Source organism: Lepidochelys kempii, chromosome 14, assembly GCF_965140285.1.
Source record: "Lepidochelys kempii isolate rLepKem1 chromosome 14, rLepKem1.hap1, whole genome shotgun sequence".
In the NCBI taxonomy this organism is placed as follows: domain Eukaryota; kingdom Metazoa; phylum Chordata; order Testudines; family Cheloniidae; genus Lepidochelys; species Lepidochelys kempii.
Window position 1 is genome coordinate 50,261,479 of NC_136393.1, and position 20,108 is coordinate 50,281,586.

Genomic DNA, 20,108 nt, shown 5'->3' on the forward strand with positions numbered 1-20,108 from the left:
TCCATCCGTCCCCATACACCTCCGCCCACCCTTCCCCCGTCCCTCCATCCGTCCCCATACACCTCCGCCCACCCTTCCCCCGTCCCTCCATCCGTCCCCATACACCTCCGCCCACCCTTCCCCCGTCCCTCCATCCGTCCCCATACACCTCCGCCCACCCTTCCCCCAGTCCCCATACACCTCCGCCCACCCTTCCCCCGTCCCTCCATCCGTCCCCATACACCTCCGCCCACCCTTCCCCCGTCCCTCCATCCGTCCCCATACACCTCCGCCCACCCTTCCCCCGTCCCTCCATCCGTCCCCATACACCTCCGCCCACCCTTCCCCCAGTCCCCATACACCTCCGCCCACCCTTCCCCGTCCCTCCATCCGTCCCCATACACCTCCGCCCACCCTTCCCCCAGTCCCCATACACCTCCGCCCACCCTTCCCCCGTCCCTCCATCCGTCCCCATACACCTCCGCCCACCCTTCCCCGTCCCTCCATCCATCCCCATACACCTCCGCCCACCCTTCCCCCGTCCCTCCATCCGTCCCCATACACCTCCTCACCCTTCCCCCCGTCCATTCTAATTCACATCTGCCTTCCCACCTATCCTTCCGTCCGTCCGTCCATCCTTCCATCTCCATAAATATCCAATCCTCTATCTATTCATACATCTTCATCCACCCCTATAGACAGTCATCCATCTACCTATTCATTCAGCGATCCATCCCCACACACATCTATCCATTCACTCAACCTGCCCCATGCACACCCCCACCCACCCACCCACCCACCCGTCTATCCATCCATCCATCCACCCACCCACACTCTCTCTGACCAGCAATCTGCTTGTTAAAGCTGGAGGATTGAAGGCATCTTCCCTGGAAGGTCCCGGCCCAGGGGTCAGTGCCTCTGACACTGGAAAGCAAAGGGGGTGGGAGGGGACGGAGCCGGTGCCCCGGGAGCAGCCGCTGACCTGTGACGGCGTCGGTGGAGACGGGGCCGAGGCGCTTGCGGCCGGAGATGCCGTAGAGGTTGAACTTGTATCGGCGGGAGAGGGCCAGGTTGGCGACGGTGACCGTGCGGGATCCCCCGTCCACAGGCAGCGCCTGGGGGTTGCCCTCCGCGTCCTTGTACTGGAGGAGGAAGGAGTCAAAGTCCCCGGACTGGACAGTCCAGGAGAGCAGGGCAGAGTCGTGGGTGACGTTGGAGGCCGAGAGCTCCCCCAGGCTCGGCTCGGAGGCAGGATCCTTCTCCCGCAGCGCTGCGGCTGGAACAGAGAGAGGGGGGTGAAGGGTGCAGCCAGGGTGGGGGAGGCTCACTGGGTCCTTGAGGCCCGGATTATTCCTAATCAGAGGGGACCTGAGGAGAGGAATTATTGTTGGGAGGGCGAAGGGAGTCCCAGGGACTAGCCCTAGGACACAACTGGATCCTGCTGCTGGGCAGGAGAGCTGGGGACAGACCGACAGATGGGGCATGTCTGCAAAGAGGATCCCACATTCCCCGTGGCCACTCCGTCTCCGTGGAGGGGTTGGCCCAGAGCAACCGGCACAAACCTCGGTGAGGGAAGGAAGAAGAAATGAGAGAGAAAGAGAAGGGGTTGAACCAATGCCACCACTGTCAATGGAAAGATCCCCACTGACACCCATTCATTGCCAAACCCACCCCTCCATCCATCACTCCCAATATACACCCATCTATCCATCCTTGTACACACCCATACACTCCATCCATCCCTCCCCTCATCCACCCCCCCCATACACACCCATCCGTTAGTCGATCACCAAACCATCTGTCTGTCCAACCATCCATCCATCACTATACATAACAGCCTTTTGGCTCCCAGTACTAACTGGCAGAAGGTTACACGTACACACATGTCTACCTATGCATCCCCATAAATAGCCCTCCATCCCCATGCACATCCGTCCACCCACCCATCTGTCTATCCATCCCCATCCACAGCCATTCCTCCATCTATCCATCCGTGGCCACCAATTCCATCCTTCCATCCATCCCCATACACATCTATCCATTCACTCAACCTGCCCCGTGCACATCAATCCACCAGTTTATCCCTCCATCCCTCCATCCACCCCTCCCTCCCTCCATCCATCCATCCGTGCCTATCAATTCTCTTCTCTCCAGACCTTGAATGGCTGGTAGTCTGGTGGTGGAGGCTGGAGGCTTGGAAGCATCTTTTTGGGAAGTTCTTAGCCTGGGGGCCAGCATCACCACCACTCTGCAAAGCAAAGGGGGCGGGAGGGGACGGAGCCGGCACTCCCGGGAGCAGCCGCTGACCTGTGACGGCGTCGGCGGAGACGGGGCCGAGGCGCTTGCGGCCGGAGATGCCGTAGAGGTTGAACTTGTATCTGCGGGAGGGGGCCAGGTTGGCGACGGTGACCGTGCGGGATCCCCCGTCCACGGGCAGCGCCTGGGGTTTGCCCTCCACGTCCTTATACTGGAGGAGGAAGGAGTCGAAGGTCCCCTCCTCCACGGTCCAGGAGAGCAGGATGGAGTTGTGGGTGACGTCAGAGGCCGAGAGCTCCCCCAGGCTGGGCTGGGGGGCGGGTTCCTCCTCCCCTGTCACAGCTGGAACAGAGAGAGGGGGGAGAAGGTCACAGCCAGGGTTGGGGGTGGCTCACTGGGTCCTTGGGGGCCCAAGTTATTCCAAGCGAGATGGGACCTGCAGAGACAATTAGTGAGGGGAGGGTGCAGGGAGCCCCAGGGACTGTTCCCAGGACAGAGCTGGATCCTGCTGCTGGGAAGCAGAGCTGGGGACAGACAGACAGATGGTGCATGTCTGCAAAGAGGATCCCACATTCCCGGGTTCCCCACAACCACTCCGCTTCCGTGGAGGGGTCAGGTGAGAGCGACCGGCACAAACCACGGTGAGAGCTGAGCGGAGATGGGAGGAGAGAGAGGGAAAGAAGAACTATTGAGAGAGACAGGGAAGGGAGTGAACCAAAGCCACCAATGTCAATAGAGATCCCCATTGACACCCATCCAGCCCCAGATACACACATCAGTCCATCCATCCCAGAACACTTCTTCTTCCATCCCTCTGCACGTACACCTATCCATCCATCCATCCCTCCATCCATCCCTCCCTCCATCCCCGTACGCAGCTCCATACCCATCTATCACCAAACCCTCCCTCTGTCCAAGTATCTCTGCATCCATCCCCATGTGCAACAGAGGTATTATGGCTGCCAGTATCACCAGGCAGAAGGGTTACACGTACATACAAATACACCTCTACGTGTGCATCTCCCAAAACAGCTGTCCATCCCCGTACGCCTCCACGCACCCTTCACCCCTTTCCTCCATCTGTCCTCATACACCTCACCCACCTGCTTGTCTGCCCATCCATCCACATCTGCATCCATTCCTCTATCTATCCGACTGTCCCCTCCATCCATCCATCCCAATACACACCCCTCTGTCCATTGATCCATCCCTCCACACAACTCCTCCATCCATCCATCTTCCTCTCTCTAGCTGTTGAATGGGCGACAATCTGTCTGGGGGAGGCTGGAGGATTGGAAGCAACTTCCTGCGAATGTCCCGGCCCTGTGGTCGGCGTTACCACCACGCTGCAAAGCAAAGGGGGCGGGTGGGGAAGAGGCCGGCACCCCTGGGAGCAGCCGCTGACCTGTGACGGCGTCGGTGGAGACGGGGCCGAGGCGCTTGCGGCCGGAGATGCCGTAGAGGTTGAACTTGTATCGGCGGGAGGGGGCCAGGTTGGCGACGGTGACCGTGCGGGATCCCCCATCCACGGGCAGCGCCTGGGGTTTACCCTCCGCATCCTTGTACTGGAGGAGGAAGGAGTCGAAGTCCCCGGCCTGGACGGTCCAGGAGAGCAGGGCGGAGTCGTGGGTGACGTTGGAGGCCGAGAGCTCCCCCAGGCTCGGCTCGGAGGCGGGTTCCTTCTCCCGCAGCGCTGCGGCTGGAACAGAGAGAGAGAGGTGAAGGTCACATCCAGGGTTGGGGGCAGCTTTCCGGGTTCATGTGGGGCCGGGTTATTCTGAGCCAGAGGGGATCTGCGGAGATGATTAGTGGGGGAGGGGGCAGGGAGCCCCAGTGACCAGCCCCAGGACACAGCTGGATCCTGAAGCTGGGAAGGGGAGCTGGGGACAGAGAGACGGACGGGGTATGTCTGCAAAGAGGATCCCACATTCCCGGGTTCCCCAGGGTCATCCCGCCCCACGGAGGGTGTGATGTTATGAGTGCAATATCATATCTCATTGATGGGTGACAGGGCCAGAAAGAGTTATTAACTCACAGACTGACGTGACCCAGGGCTAAACTGTAAAGACTGGTTAGGAAGATCTGGAAATGAAGAGAGGTTTGCAATGCAGCTGGCATGGTTAGAGAGAGAAGGGGAGCTGCGTGCTCAGGTCTTGTGACGTCAGCAAACAAGTCTTGTCTATGGCTGTGGCTTTGATCCAAAGATCAAAAAGGCGTATTAATATTTAGGAAGACACTGGAGGGAACTAGTAAGATTGTCTCTATGTCTCTGGGAAGGTTGTGATAACCTGTGTCTGAACTGTTTAATGGAGAAATGACCCTGGGCTAATTGCCAGGATGTTTGGGAGGAGGAAATTTAAGCCGATTCTTTTCTCAGGCCAAAAGGCTGCAGGAAATGTATAAAGACCCCGGGACCCGATCCTCCTTCATCTCAGATCCGCTTTGGGGTTCAAGAAGGGGAAACCCAGATCCATAAGGATTGAGATCCCCAGTCGCTGACTGGAGTCACCCTGAACTTGGACATTTAGAAATAGGCCACAGGTTATAGTCCAAAGAACTTGGCCACTACAAACTTATCTCTGCTGTGACTCTGGACCTCAAGAACTGAACTCAAGTCTGTCTGGATATTGATCTTTCAACCAACGCCCTTTTCTTTTTTAATACATTTTAGTTTAGCTAATAAGAATTGGCGAGAAACAGGTATTCTGGGTAAGATCAAAGCTATCATTTGACTTGGGTGTGTGGCTGATCCTTTGGGATTGGAAGGACCTTTTCCTTTATACGGTGAGAAGATTTTCAGAATTTATCATCCTATGTTTGATGTGTGTCTGGACGGCGGCCGGAGGCCAGGCACTGTAAGGGCACTGCGTTGTTGGACTCCTGGGTCCCCGTGGGAGGTCAGACAGAGGCTGCTTTGGCCTGGCTGGGTAAATCTCGGCAGTGGAATATCCACCAGGGTTTGGGGTTCGCCTGCCCCAGTCTGTTTGCAGTTCACCCTGATTGAGTGACCTCAGCTGGCTCCCACGGGCACCTTCGTTACAGGGGGGTCTTTCCAGCACAAATCATAGTGAGAGCTGAGCTGGGGGGGGAGAGGGGGAAGGAAGAACAAATGAGAGAGAGAGCGAAGGGGGTGAACCAAAGCCGCAAACATCAGTGGAAAGATCCCCATTGACACCCATCCAGCCCCACGGAGGGAGCTCAGCACCCACCAGCAGCCAGCTCCTCCCGCTCCCTCCCAGCGCCTCCCACCCGCTGTGATCAGCTGTTCCGCAGAGGGGGAGGAGCGGGGATGGGGCAGGCTCAGGGGAGGGGGTGGACCTGGCAGGAAGAGGTGGGACGGGGCAGAACACGGGTGGAAAAAGGCGGGGTGGGGATTTGGAGGAAGGGGTGGAGTGGGGGTGGGGCCTGGGGTGGAGCAGGGGTTGAGCACCCGCCAGGGCAAGGAGTAATCCGGCACCTGGGCACTCATCCACATACAGCCAGGCATCCGTCCATCGATCTGTGCGTCCACACATTCAGCGATTCCTCTCCATTTATCCCCCGCGTCTCACCATCGATGTCATCCATCCCCACGCACCCTTCCACCCTGCCACCGATCCGCAAGCAGATCCATGCACCCGTCTACCAGTCCGTCCCAATACAGCCCAAAACACACAGCCATCCACCCGTCTACCAGTCCGTCCCCATACACCCCAAAACACACAGCCATCCACCCATCTACCTGTCCCTCCCCATACACCCCATAACACACAGCCATCCACCCATCTACCTGTCCCTCCCCATACACCCCAAAACACACAGCCATCCACCCATCTACCTGTCCCTCCCCATACACCCCATAACACACAGCCATCCACCCGTCTACCTGTCCCTCCCCATACACCCCATAACACACAGCCATCCACCCATCTACCTGTCCCTCCCCATACACCCCATAACACACAGCCATCCACCCGTCTACCTGTCCCTCCCCATACACCCCATAACACACAGCCATCCACCCGTCTACCTGTCCCTCCCCATACACCCCATAACACACAGCCATCCACCCATCTACCTGTCCCTCCCCATACACCCCAAAACACACAGCCATCCACCCGTCTACCTGTCCCTCCCCATACACCCCATAACACACAGCCATCCACCCGTCTACCTGTCCCTCCCCATACACCCCAAAACACACAGCCATCCACCCGTCTACCTGTCCCTCCCCATACACCCCATAACACACAGCCATCCACCCGTCTACCTGTCCCTCCCCATACACCCCATAACACACAGCCATCCACCCGTCTACCTGTCCCTCCCCATACACCCCATAGCACACAGCCATCCACCCGTCTACCTGTCCCTCCCCATACACCCCAAAACACACAGCCATCCACCCGTCTACCTGTCCCTCCCCATACACCCCAAAACACACAGCCATCCACCCGTCTACCTGTCCCTCCCCATACACCCCATAACACACAGCCATCCACCCATCTACCTGTCCCTCCCCATACACCCCAAAACACACAGCCATCCACCCGTCTACCAGTCCCTCCCCATACACCCCATAACACACAGCCATCCACCCGTCTACCAGTCCCTCCCCATACACCCCATAACACACAGCCATCCACCCGTCTACCAGTCCGTCCCCATACACCCCAAAACACACAGCCATCCACCCGTCTACCTGTCCCTCCCCATACACCCCAAAACACACAGCCATCCACCCGTCTACCAGTCCGTCCCCATACACCCCATAACACACAGCCATCCACCCATCTACCTGTCCCTCCCCATACACCCCAAAACACACAGCCATCCACCCGTCTACCTGTCCCTCCCCATACACCCCATAACACACAGCCATCCACCCATCTACCTGTCCCTCCCCATACACCCCATAACACACAGCCATCCACCCGTCTACCTGTCCCTCCCCATACACCCCATAACACACAGCCATCCACCCGTCTACCAGTCCCTCCCCATACACCCCATAGCACACAGCCATCCACCCGTCTACCAGTCCGTCCCCATACACCCCAAAACACACAGCCATCCACCCGTCTACCTGTCCCTCCCCATACACCCCATAGCACACAGCCATCCACCCGTCTACCAGTCCCTCCCCATACACCCCATAGCACACAGCCATCCACCCGTCTACCTGTCCCTCCCCATACACCCCAAAACACACAGCCATCCACCCGTCTACCAGTCCCTCCCCATACACCCCATAACACACAGCCATCCACCCGTCTACCAGTCCCTCCCCATACACCCCATAGCACACAGCCATCCACCCGTCTACCAGTCCGTCCCCATACACCCCAAAACACACAGCCATCCACCCGTCTACCAGTCCCTCCCCATACACCCCATAGCACACAGCCATCCACCCGTCTACCAGTCCCTCCCCATACACCCCATAACACACAGCCATCCACCCGTCTACCTGTCCCTCCCCATACACCCCAAAACACACAGCCATCCACCCGTCTACCTGTCCCTCCCCATACACCCCATAGCACACAGCCATCCACCCGTCTACCTGTCCCTCCCCATACACCCCAAAACACACAGCCATCCACCCGTCTACCAGTCCCTCCCCATACACCCCATAGCACACAGCCATCCACCCGTCTACCAGTCCGTCCCCATACACCCCAAAACACACAGCCATCCACCCGTCTACCTGTCCCTCCCCATACACCCCATAACACACAGCCATCCACCCGTCTACCTGTCCCTCCCCATACACCCCATAATACACAGCCATCCACCCGTCTACCAGTCCCTCCCCATACACCCCATAGCACACAGCCATCCACCCGTCTACCTGTCCGTCCCCATACACCCCAAAACACACAGCCATCCACCCGTCTACCAGTCCCTCCCCATACACCCCATAGCACACAGCCATCCACCCATGCCAAAATTACCCATTGTTAAGGCTACATTTTAGTCATGGACAGGTCATGGGCATTAAACAAAAACACACGGCTGGTGACCTGTCCATGACTTTTACTATGTACCCCTAACTAAAACTTGGGCGTGGGGCTGCAGGTGTTTTTCTGGGGGGGTGGTCCGGTGCTGGTGCTGGGTGGGAGCAGGCAGCAGCGTGTGGCCCGGGACCCCTGCTGGTGCTGTGAGGGGAGGGTTGGTGGGGCTCGCAGGCTCCCGGCTCCCGGCTCCGGGTGTCCCTGCAGCTCCTAGGCGGCGGAGGGTCCAGGGGGCTCCGCGCTCTGCTCCCGCCACAAGCGCCGGCTGCGCAGCTCCCATTGGCCGGGAACCGCAACCAGTGGGAGGTGCAGGGGAGGGGCCTGTGAGCATGGGCAGTGCGTGGAGCCCCCAGACCTCTCCGCTGCCTAGGAGCTGCAGAGCCATGCCAGTGGGAGCCGGGGAGCCCCCCATCCCAAGGTAAGTGCCCCCCTGCATCCCTCTTCCCTAGCCCCCTCCCACACATCCAGAGTGCTGCTGCTGCCCGCTGCAGAAGTCACAGAGGTCATGGAATCCATGACATCCATGACCTCCGTGACAGACTCACAGCCTCACGCATTGTCCATCCATCCTCATACACAGCTATCCCTCCCTTCGTCCCAACACACATCCACCCATCCATCCATCCATCTACCAATCCATCCATCCATCCATCTACCAATCCATCCATCCATCCATCCATCTACCAATCCATCCCCATACACAGCTATCCCTCCCTTCGTCCCAACACACATCCACCCATCCATCCATCCATCTACCAATCCATCCATCCATCCATCTACCAATCGATCCCCATACACAGCTATCCCTCCCTTCGTCCCAACACACATCCACCCATCCACCCATCCACCCATCCATCCATCCATCCATCCATCCATCCATCCATCCCCATACACAGCTATCCCTCCCTTCGTCCCAACACACATCCACCCATCCATCCATCCGTCTACCAATCCATCCATCCATCCATCTACCAATCCATCCCCATACACAGCTATCCCTCCCTTCGTCCCAACACACATCCACCCATCCATCCATCCATCCATCCACCCATCCATCCATCTACCAATCCATCCCCATACACAGCTATCCCTCCCTTCGTCCCAACACACATCCACCCATCCATCCATCCATCTACCAATCCATCCATCCATCCATCTACCAATCCATCCCCATACACAGCTATCCCTCCCTTCGTCCCAACACACATCCACCCATCCATCCATCCATCTACCAATCCATCCATCCACCCACCCATCTACCAATCCATCCACCCATCCATCCATCCACCCACCCATCCATCTACCAATCCATCCATCCATCCATCCATCCATCTACCAATCCACCCACCCATCCACCAATCCATCCATCCATCCATCCATCTACCAATCCACCCACCCATCCATCTACCAATCCATCCCCATAAACAGCTATCCCTCCCTTCGTCCCAACACACATCCACCCATCCATCCATCCATCCATCCATCCATCCACCCACCCATCCATCTACCAATCCATCCATCCATCCATCCATCTACCAATTCATCCCCATAAACAGCTATCCCTCCCTTCATCCCAACACACATCCACCCATCTATCCATCCATCCATCCACCCACCCATCCATCTACCAATCCATCCATCCATCCATCCATCTACCAATCCATCCCCATACACAGCTATCCCTCCCTTCGTCCCAACACACATCCACCCACCCACCCACCCACCCATCTACCAATCCACACACCCATCCACCCATCTACCAATCCATCCATCCATCCACCCATCCATCTACCAATCCATTCATCCATCCATCCATCCATCTACCAATCCATCCATCCATCCATCCATCTACCAATCCATCCCCATACACAGCTATCCCTCCCTTCGTCCCAACACACATCCATCCATCCATCCATCCATCTACCAATCCATCCATCCACCCATCCATCTACCAATCCATCCATCCATCCATCCATCTACCAATCCATCCATCCATCCATCTACCAATCCATCCATCCATCCACCCATCTACCAATCCATCCCCATACACAGCTATCCCTCCCTTCGTCCCAACACACATCCACCCATCCATCCACCCATCTACCAATCCATCCCCATACACAGCTATCCCTCCCTTCGTCCCAACACACATCCACCCATCCATCCATCCATCTACCAATCCATCCCCATACACAGCTATCCCTCCCTTCGTCCCAACACACATCCATCCATCCATCCATCTACCAATCCACACACCCATCCATCCATCCATCTACCAATCCATCCCCATACACAGCTATCCCTCCTTTCTTCTCAACACACACCCATCCATCCATCCATCCATCCATCCACCCACCCACCCATCCATCCATCCATCCATCTACCAATCCATCCATCCATCCATCCATCCACCAATCCATCCATCCATCCATCTACCAATCCATCCATCCATCCATCCATCTACCAATCCATCCCCATACACAGCTATCCCTCCCTTCGTCCCAACACACATCCACCCACCCACCCACCCACCCACCCATCCATCCATCTACCAATCCATCCATCCATCTATCCATCCATCTACCAATCCATCCCCATACACAGCTATCCTTCCCTTCGTCCCAACACACATCCATCCATCCATCCATCCATCCATCCATCCATCTACCAATCCATCCCCATACACAGCTATCCCTCGATCTTTCTCAACACATATCCACCCATCCATCCACACCCTCTATCCATCTGTGACGAAGTGGGTCTGTTCTTAATGTTTCCTCCGAATATTGTGGGGGTGCCTCAGTTTCCCCTATGCAGTTCTTAAGTATCTAGGTGGTGGGGTAAGGGTGTATGATCATTGCAGAGCCCTAGAGGGCAGGTGTGTGCAGGGGTCTGGACACAGAGAATGGCCGACACCCTATTTCCTGGCAACTGATGGCCTGGGCCCTTCCCCCCCTTGCAAGGTGAGAGCTAAAGGGTTGGAGAACAAAGGAATCAGGTGACCTCCTGGCCCGGGAAAGGAACAAAGCCCAGAGGAGGAGGGGCTGGAGGGAGTTTCAGTTTGGGGCTGGCTGGGACATGGAGTGAAGTGCAGACGGGGTTGTCTGGCTCACTGCCCCCCAAAATGGACCCAGCTGAGGGGTCCCGTTCTCTGCACCTGCAAGCTCTGTTTTAGACCATGTTCCTGTCGTCTAATAAACCTTCTGTTTTACTGGCTGGCTGAGAGTCCCGTCTGACTGCGAAGTTGGGGTGCAGGACCCTCTGGCTTCCCCAGGAGCCCTGCCTGAGCGGACTCGCTGTGGGGAAGCACACGGAGGGGCAGAGGATGCTGAATGCTCCGAGGTCAGACCCAGGAAGGTGGAAGCTGTGTGAGCTGTGTGTCCTGAAGACAGGCTGCTCACAGGAAGGCGACTACCCCAGAGTCCTGACTGGCTTCATGGGGAGCAGTTCCAGAGCATCGCCCGGGGACTCCGTGACACCATCCACCCACCCACCAACACCGCTCTGTCCAGCCATGTGAACACATAACCTTCTCTCTCTCTCCATCTGTTGAATGGACATAGACAGGTCATGGAAGCTGCAGACTGGGAAGCGTCATCCCAGGAAGGTCCTAGCCTAGTGGCCAGCAGCCCTGCCACACTGCAAAACAAAGGGGGGTGGGTGGGGAAGGGGCCAGTGCCCGGGAGCAGCTGCTGACCTGTGACGGCGTCGGTGGAGATGTGGCCGAGGCGCTTGCGGCCGGAGATGCCGTAGAGGTTGAACTTGTATCGGCGGGAAGGGGCCAGGTTGGAGACGGTGACCATGCGGGATTCCCCATCCACGGGCAGCGCCTGGGGTTTGCCCTCCGCGTCCTTGTACTGGAGGAGGAAAGAGTCGAAGGTCCCGGCTTGGATGGTCCAGGAGAGCAGGGCGGAGTCGTGGGTGACATTGGAGGCCGAGAGCTCCCCCAGGCTGGGCTGGGGGGCGGGTTCCTCCTCCCGCGGTGCCGCGGCTGGAACAGAGAGAGGGGGGTGAAGCGCATGGCCAGCAGGAACACTTGCCGGGTCCTTGGGGGAGCTGGTTATTGCCAGCCACAGGGGATCAGCAGAGAGAATTAGCAGGGGAGGGTGCAGGGAGCCCCAGGGACCGGCCCCAGGACACAGCGGATCCTGCTGCTGGGAAGGAGACCTGGGGACAGACAGAGGCACGGGGCATGTCTCCAAAGAGAGTCCTGCATTCCAAGGTTCCCCGCGGCCATCCCGCCTCCGTGGAGGGGTCGGCCCAGAGCGACCAGCACAAAACTCAGTGAGAGCTGAGCTGAGATGGGAGGAGAGAGGGGGAAGGAAGAACAAATGACAGCAAGAGAGAAGGGGGTGAACCAAAGCCTCCGTCAATGGAAAGATCCTCACTGACACCCATCCAGCCCAACCCAAACCTATACAGCCATTGATCACCATATCATACACCCATCCAGCCACGCATCTATCATCATACTCACCGTGTCCCATTGCTCACAATGCCACCTGGCCACACATCTACCCATGAATCCCCCAAAATACCCATCCATCCCCACACACATCCACCCACCTTACCATCTGTATGTCCACCCTTCCATCCATACCCACACAAATCCACCCACCCTACCGTCTATCCGTCCACCCCCATATATGTCCATTCCTCTATCCATTCATTACCATCGTCTCCATCCATCCATCCATCCATCCCCATACAAATCTATCCGTTCAATTAACCTGCCCACGACACATTGATCCAGTTGTCTGTCTATCCATCTATCCATCCATCCCCATCCACACTCGTCTCTCTACCCATTGAGTGGCCGGCAATCTGCTTATGGAGGCTGGAGGATTGAAAGTGTCTTCCTGGGAAGGTCCTGGCCCAGTGGTCGGCGTTTCTGACACTGCAAAGCAAAGGGGGTGGGAAAGGGGCTGGTACCCCGGGTCCAGCTGCTGACCTGTGACGGCGTCGGTGGAGACGGGGCCAAGGCGCTTGCGGCCAGAGATGCCGTAGAGGTTGAACTTGTATCGGCGGGAAGGTGTCAGGTTAGCGACAGTGATCGTGCGGGATGCCCCGCCCACGGGCAGTGCCTGGAGGTTGCCCTCCGCGTCCTTGTACTGGAGGAGGAAGGAGTCGAAGGTCCCCTCCTCCACGGTCCAGGAGAGCAGGGCAGAGTCGTGGGTGACGTTGGAGGCCGAGAGCTCCCCCAGGCTGGGCTGGGGGGCAGGTTCCTCCTCCCGCGGTGCCGCGGCTGGAACAGAGAGAGGGGGGTGAAGGGCATGGCTAGCAGGAGCAGCTCGTTGGGTCCTTGGGGGCCAGGTTATTCCTAGGCCAGAGGGGATCAGCAGAGAGGATTAGCGTGGAGAGGGTGCAGGGCGCCCCACAGACTGGCCCCAGGACACAGACAGATGGACGGGGCATGTCTGCAAAGAGGATCCCACATTCCTGGGTCCTCTGCAGCCATCCCTCCCCATGGAGGGGTCGGCCCAGAGTGACTGGCACAAACCACAGGCAGAGCTGAGCTGAGACGGGAGGAGAGAGGGGGAAGGAAGAACAAATGAGAGAGAAGGAAGGGGGTGAACCAAAACCACCACCATCAACGGAAAGATCCCCATTGACACCCATACAGCTCCAGACACTCCTCCATCCATCCCTCCATCGCTATACACATCCCTCCCTCCATCCACCACTGTACCATCCATCCATCCATCCATGCATCTACCAATCCATCCCCATACACAGCTATCCCTCCCTTCATCCCAACACACATCCACCCACCCACCCACCCACCCATCCATCTACCAATCCATCCATCTACCAATCCATCCCCATACACAGCTATCCCTCCCTTCGTCCCAACACACATAGAATCACAGAATCATAGAATATCAGGGTTGGAAGAGACCTCAAGTGGTCATCTAGTCCAACCCCCTGCTCAAAGCAGGACCAATCCCCCATAGTTGCCCCAGATCCCTAAATGGCCCCCTCAAGGATTGAACTCACAACCCTCGGTTTAGCAGGCCAATGCTCAAACCACTGAGCTATCTCTCCCCCCGATTCACCACCAACAGCCCCCACCTCATTTCCCTAAACTTTGATCATAGAGTATTTTTATAAAGGCCTCATACTGGGCTTATTGTAATACATCACCTGGATAGCAAAGGTACCAACCCCACCTGAAGCGCCGAAAATTAATATTCGTTTCCCATCCACCCACCCATCAACCCACCCATCTACCAATCCATCCACCCACCCACCAATCCATCCATCCATCCACCCACCCACCCACCCATCCACCCACCCACCCACCCATCCATCCATCCACCCACCCATCCATCCATCCACCCACCCATCCATCTACCAATCCATCCATCCATCCATCCATCTACCAATCCATCCCCATACACAGCTATCCCTCCCTTCGTCCCAACACACATCCACCCACCCACCCATCCACCAATCCATCCATCCATCCATCCATCCATCCATCCACACCCACCCATCCATCTACCAATCCATCCATCCACCCACCCACCCATCCATCTACCCATCCATCTACCAATCCATCCATCCATCCATCCACCCATCTACCAATCCATCCACCCATCTACGAATCCATCCATCCACCCATCCATCTACCAATCCATCCATCCACCCATCCATCTACCAATCCATCCATCCATCCATCCATCCATCTACCAATCCATCCATCCACCCACCCATCCATCTACCAATCCATCCATCCATCCATCCATCCATCCATCCATCCATCCACCAATCCATCCATCCACCCACCCATCCATCCACCAATCCATCCATCCATCCATCCATCCATCCATCCACCAATCCATCCATCCATCCATCCATCCATCCACCAATCCATCCATCCATCCACCAATCCATCCACCCATCCATCCATCCATCCACCAATCCATCCATCTACCAATCCATCCATCCATCCATCTACCAATCCACCCACCCATCCATCTACCAATCCATCCATCCATCCATCCATCTACCAATCCATCCATCCATCCATCCATCTACCAATCCACCCATCCATCCATCCACCAATCCATCCATCCATCCATCCATCCACCCACCCACCCACCCATCCATCTACCAATCCACCCACCCATCCACCCATCCATCCATCCATCCACCCACCCATCCATCTACCAATCCACCCACCCATCCATCTACCCACCCATCTACCCACCCATCCACCCATCCATCCATCTACCAATCCATCCCCATACACAGCTATCCCTCCCTTCGTCCCAACACACATCCATCCATCCATCCATCCATCCATCCCCATACACAGCTATCCCTCCTTTCGTCTCAACACACATCCATCCATCCATCCATCTACCAATCCATCCCCATACACAGCTATCCCTCGATCTTTCACAACACATATCCACCCATCCATCCACACCCTCTATCCACCCACCCACCCACCAACACCGCTCTGTCCAGCCATGTGAACAGAGCTCTCTCTCCATCTGTTGAATGGACATAGACAGGTCATGGAAGCTGCAGACTGGGAAGCGTCATCCCAGGAAGGTCCTAGCCTAGTGGCCAGCAGCCCTGCCACACTGCAAAACAAAGGGGGGTGGGTGGGGAAGGGGCCAGTGCCCGGGAGCAGCTGCTGACCTGTGACGGCGTCGGTGGAGATGTGGCCGAGGCGCTTGCGGCCGGAGATGCCGTAGAGGTTGAACTTGTATCGGCGGGAAGGGGCCAGGTTGGAGACGGTGACCATGCGGGATCTCCCGTCCACGGGCAGCGCCTGGGGTTTGCCCTCCGCGTCCTTGTACTGGAGGAGGAAGGAGTCGAAGGTCCCGGCTTGGACGGTCCAGGAGAGCAGGGCGGAGTCGTGGGTGACGTTGGAGGCCGAGAGCTCCCCCAGGCTGGGCTGGGGGGCGGGTTCCTCCTCCCGCGGCGCCGCGGCTGGAACAGAGAGAGGGGGGTGAAGCGCATGGCCAGCAGGAACACTTGCCGGGTCCTTGGGGGAGCCGGTTATTGCCAGCCAGAGGGGATCAGCAGAGAGAATTAGCAGGGGAGGGGGCAGAGAGCCCCAGGGACCGGCCCCAGGACACAGCTGGATCCTGCTGCTGGGATGGAGACCTGGGGACAGACAGATGCACGGGGCATGTCTCCAAAGAGAGTCCTGCATTCCAAGGTTCCCCGCGGCCATCCCGCCTCCGTGGAGGGGTCGGCCCAGAGCGACCGGCACAAAACTCGGGGAGAGCTGAGCTGAGATGGGAGGAGAGAGGGGGAAGGAAGAACAAATGACAGCAAGAGAGAAGGGGGTGAACCAAAGCCTCCGTCAATGGAAAGATCCTCACTGACACCCATCCAGCCCAACCCAAACCTATACAGCCATTGATCACCATATCATACACCCATCCAGCCACGCATCTATCATCATACTCACCGTGTCCCATTGCTCACAATGCCACCTGGCCACACATCTACCCATGAATCCCCCAAAATACCCATCCATCCCCACACACATCCACCCACCTTACCGTCTGTATGTCCACCCTTCCATCCATACCCACACAAAGCCACCCACCCTACCGTGTATCCGTCCACCCCCATATATGTCCATTCCTCTATCGATTCATTACCATCGTCTCCATCCATCCATCCATCCATCCATCCCCATACAAATCTATCCATTCAATTAACCTGCCCACGACACATTGATCCAGTTGTCTGTCTATCCATCTATCCATCCATCCCCATCCACACTCATCTCTCTACCCATTGAGTGGCCGGCAATCTGCTTATGGAGGCTGGAGGATTGGAAGTGTCTTCCTGGGAAGGTCCTGGCCCAGTGGTCGGCGTTTCTGACACTGCAAAGCAAAGGGGGTGGGAAAGGGGCTGGTACCCCGGGTCTAGCTGCTGACCTGTGACGGCGTCGGTGGAGATGGGGCCGAGGCGCTTGCGGCCAGAGATGCCGTAGAGGTTGAACTTGTATCGGCGGGAAGGTGTCAGGTTAGCGACAGTGATCGTGCGGGATGCCCCGCCCACGGGCAGCGCCTGGGGGTTGCCCTCCGCATCCTTGTACTGGAGGAGGAAGGAGTCGAAGGTCCCCTCCTCCACGGTCCAGGAGAGCAGGGCAGAGTCGTGGGTGACATTGGAGGCCGAGAGCTCCCCCAGGCTGGGCTGGGGGGCAGGTTCCTCCTCCCGCGGTGCCGCGGCTGGAACAGAGAGAGGGGGGTGAAGGGCATGGCTAGCAGGAGCAGCTCGTTGGGTCCTTGGGGGCCAGGTTATTCCTAGGCCAGAGGGGATCAGCAGAGAGGATTAGCGTGGAGAGGGTGCAGGGAGCCCCACAGACTGGCCCCAGGACACAGACAGATGGACGGGGAATGTCTGCAAAGAGGATCCCACATTCCTGGGTCCTCCGCAGCCATCCCTCCCCATGGAGGGGTCGGCCCAGAGTGACTGGCACAAACCACAGGCAGAGCTGAGCTGAGACGGGAGGAGAGAGGGGGAAGGAAGAACAAATGAGAGAGAGGGAAGGGGGTGAACCAAAACCACCACCATCAACGGAAAGATCCCCATTGACACCCATCCAGCTCCAGACACTCCTCCATCCATCCCTCCATCGCTATACACATCCCTCCCTCCATCCACCACTGTACCATCCATCCATCCATCCATGCATCTATCACCTTACCCATCCGGCCCTTCTGGTTGACAATGCGACCTAGCCACAGAGTTATACATACACATCTATAAATCAAACTCCCAAAACACCCATCCATTCCCACACACACCCACCCACCCTACCATCTGTACGTCCATCCATCGATCCTCATAAACATCCATCCACCCTACCGTCTGTACATCCATCCATCCATCCCCTTACACATCCACCCACCGTACCATCTGTACGTCCATCCATCGATCCCCATAAACATCCATCCACCAGTCTGTCCTTCTGTCCATCCCCATACACATCCACCCAGGTACGCATCCATTCACCAGTCGCCATGCACGCCTGCCCACCAGTCCGACTGTCGAACCATCAGCTACACATCTGCCTACCCCCCCCATCCATTTGACCATCCCAATATATATCCATTCTTCTTTCTATTGACCCATTACCATCCCCTCCATCCATCCATCTCTATCCACCCACAAAGACATCCTGTTAATTCATCCATCCATCCCTATACACATCTATCCATTCACTCAACCTGCCCCATGCACATCCATACAGCGGTCTGTCTATCCATCCATCCCCATCCACACTCTTCACTCTACCCATTGAGTGGCTGGCAATCTGCTTGTGGAGGCTGGAGGCTTGGAAGTGTCTTACTGGGAAGGTCCTGGCCCAGTGGTCGGCATCCCTGACACTGCAAAGCAAAGGGGGCGGGAGGGGACGGAGCCGGCGCCCCGGGTCCAGCTGCTGACCTGTGACGGCGTCGGTGGAGACGGGGCTGAGGCGCTTGCGGCCGGAGATGCCGTAGAGGTTGAACTTGTATCGGCGGGAGGGGGCCAGGTTGGTGACGGTGACCGTGCGGGATCCCCCGTCCACGGGCAGCGCCTGGGGTTTGCCCTCCGCGTCCTTGTACTGGAGGAGGAAGGAGTCGAAGTTCCCAGCCTGGACGGTCCAGGAGAGCAGGGCGGAGTCGTGGGTGACGTCGGAGGCCGAGAGCTCCCCCAGGCTGGGCTGGGGGGCGGGTTCCTCCTTCCGTGGTGCTGCGGCTGGAACAGAGAAAGGGGGGGTGAAGGGCAGGGCCAGCAAGAGCAGCTCGCTGGGTCCTGGAGGGTGGGGTTATTCCTAGGCCAGATGGGATCTGCAGAGAGGATTAGCGGAGGAAGGGTGCAGGGAGCCCAAGGGACCGGCCCCAGGACAGACCCCAGGACACAGCTGGACACAGCTGGATCTGCTGGGAAGGAGAAAGAGAAGGGGGTGATCCAAAGCCACCATCAATGGAAAGATCCCCATTGACACCCATCCAGCCCCAGATGCTCCTCCATCCATTTCCCCATCACCATATGCACCCGTCCCTCCATCACCATACGCACCCATCCCTCCATCCCTCCATCCATTCCTCACTACACCATACGTCCATCCATCCATGCATTTATCACCTTACCCACCCAGTCTTTCTTGCTGACAATGTGACCTAGCCACAGAGTTACACAGACACATCTGTAGCCACCTTCCTGTATACAGTGCTATAAAATCCCTCCTGGCCAGAGGCAACATCCTGTTACCTGTAAAGGGTTGAGAAGCTCAGCTAACCTGGCTGGCACCTGACCCAAAGGACCAATAAGGGGACAAGATACTTTCAGATCTTGGGGTGTGGGGGGAGGCTTTTGTTTGTGCTCTTTGTTTACAGGGTTGTTCTCTCTTGGGACTGAGAGAGGCCAGACAGAAATCCATCTTCTCCAACCCATCCTAACCCAAGTTTCCGATATTGCAACCAGTAGAGGTAAGCCAGGCAAGGCAGATTAGTTTATCTTTTGTTTTATGTGAATTTTCCCTGGGTTAAGAGGGAGGTTTATTCCCGTTTTCTGTAACTTTAAGGTTTTGCCCAGAGGGGGATCCTCTGTGTTTTGAATCTGAATACCCTGTGAAGTATTTTCCATCCTGATTTTACAGGGATGATTTTTACCTTTCTTTTTTTTTTAATAAAATCCTTCTTTTAAGAACCTGACTGATTTGTCCATTGTTCCAAGATCCAGGGGTTTGGGTCTTTGATGATTTTGATGACCAGTTGGTTAGGATATTATTCTCAAGTCTTCCCCAGGAAAGGGGTGTAGGGCTTGGGGGGATATTTTGGGGGAAGACGTCTCCAAGTGGGCTCTTTCCCTGTTCTTTGTTTAACTTGCTTGGTGGTGGCAGCATAGGGTTCA

General features: G+C 57.0%; 1 protein-coding gene across 1 annotated transcript in view; it reads right to left on the bottom strand.

Moving 5' to 3' along the window:
* TNXB (tenascin XB) overlaps positions 1-20,108 on the bottom strand; it is an 89,975-nt gene that overhangs the window by 35,833 nt on the left and 34,034 nt on the right. Inside the window, 8 exon segments of the mRNA XM_078848394.1 lie at positions 962-1,255; positions 2,287-2,577; positions 3,641-3,934; positions 11,929-12,222; positions 13,183-13,476; positions 15,885-16,178; positions 17,144-17,437; positions 18,657-18,950. Coding sequence (XP_078704520.1) covers positions 962-1,255; positions 2,287-2,577; positions 3,641-3,934; positions 11,929-12,222; positions 13,183-13,476; positions 15,885-16,178; positions 17,144-17,437; positions 18,657-18,950 — 2,349 coding nt within the window.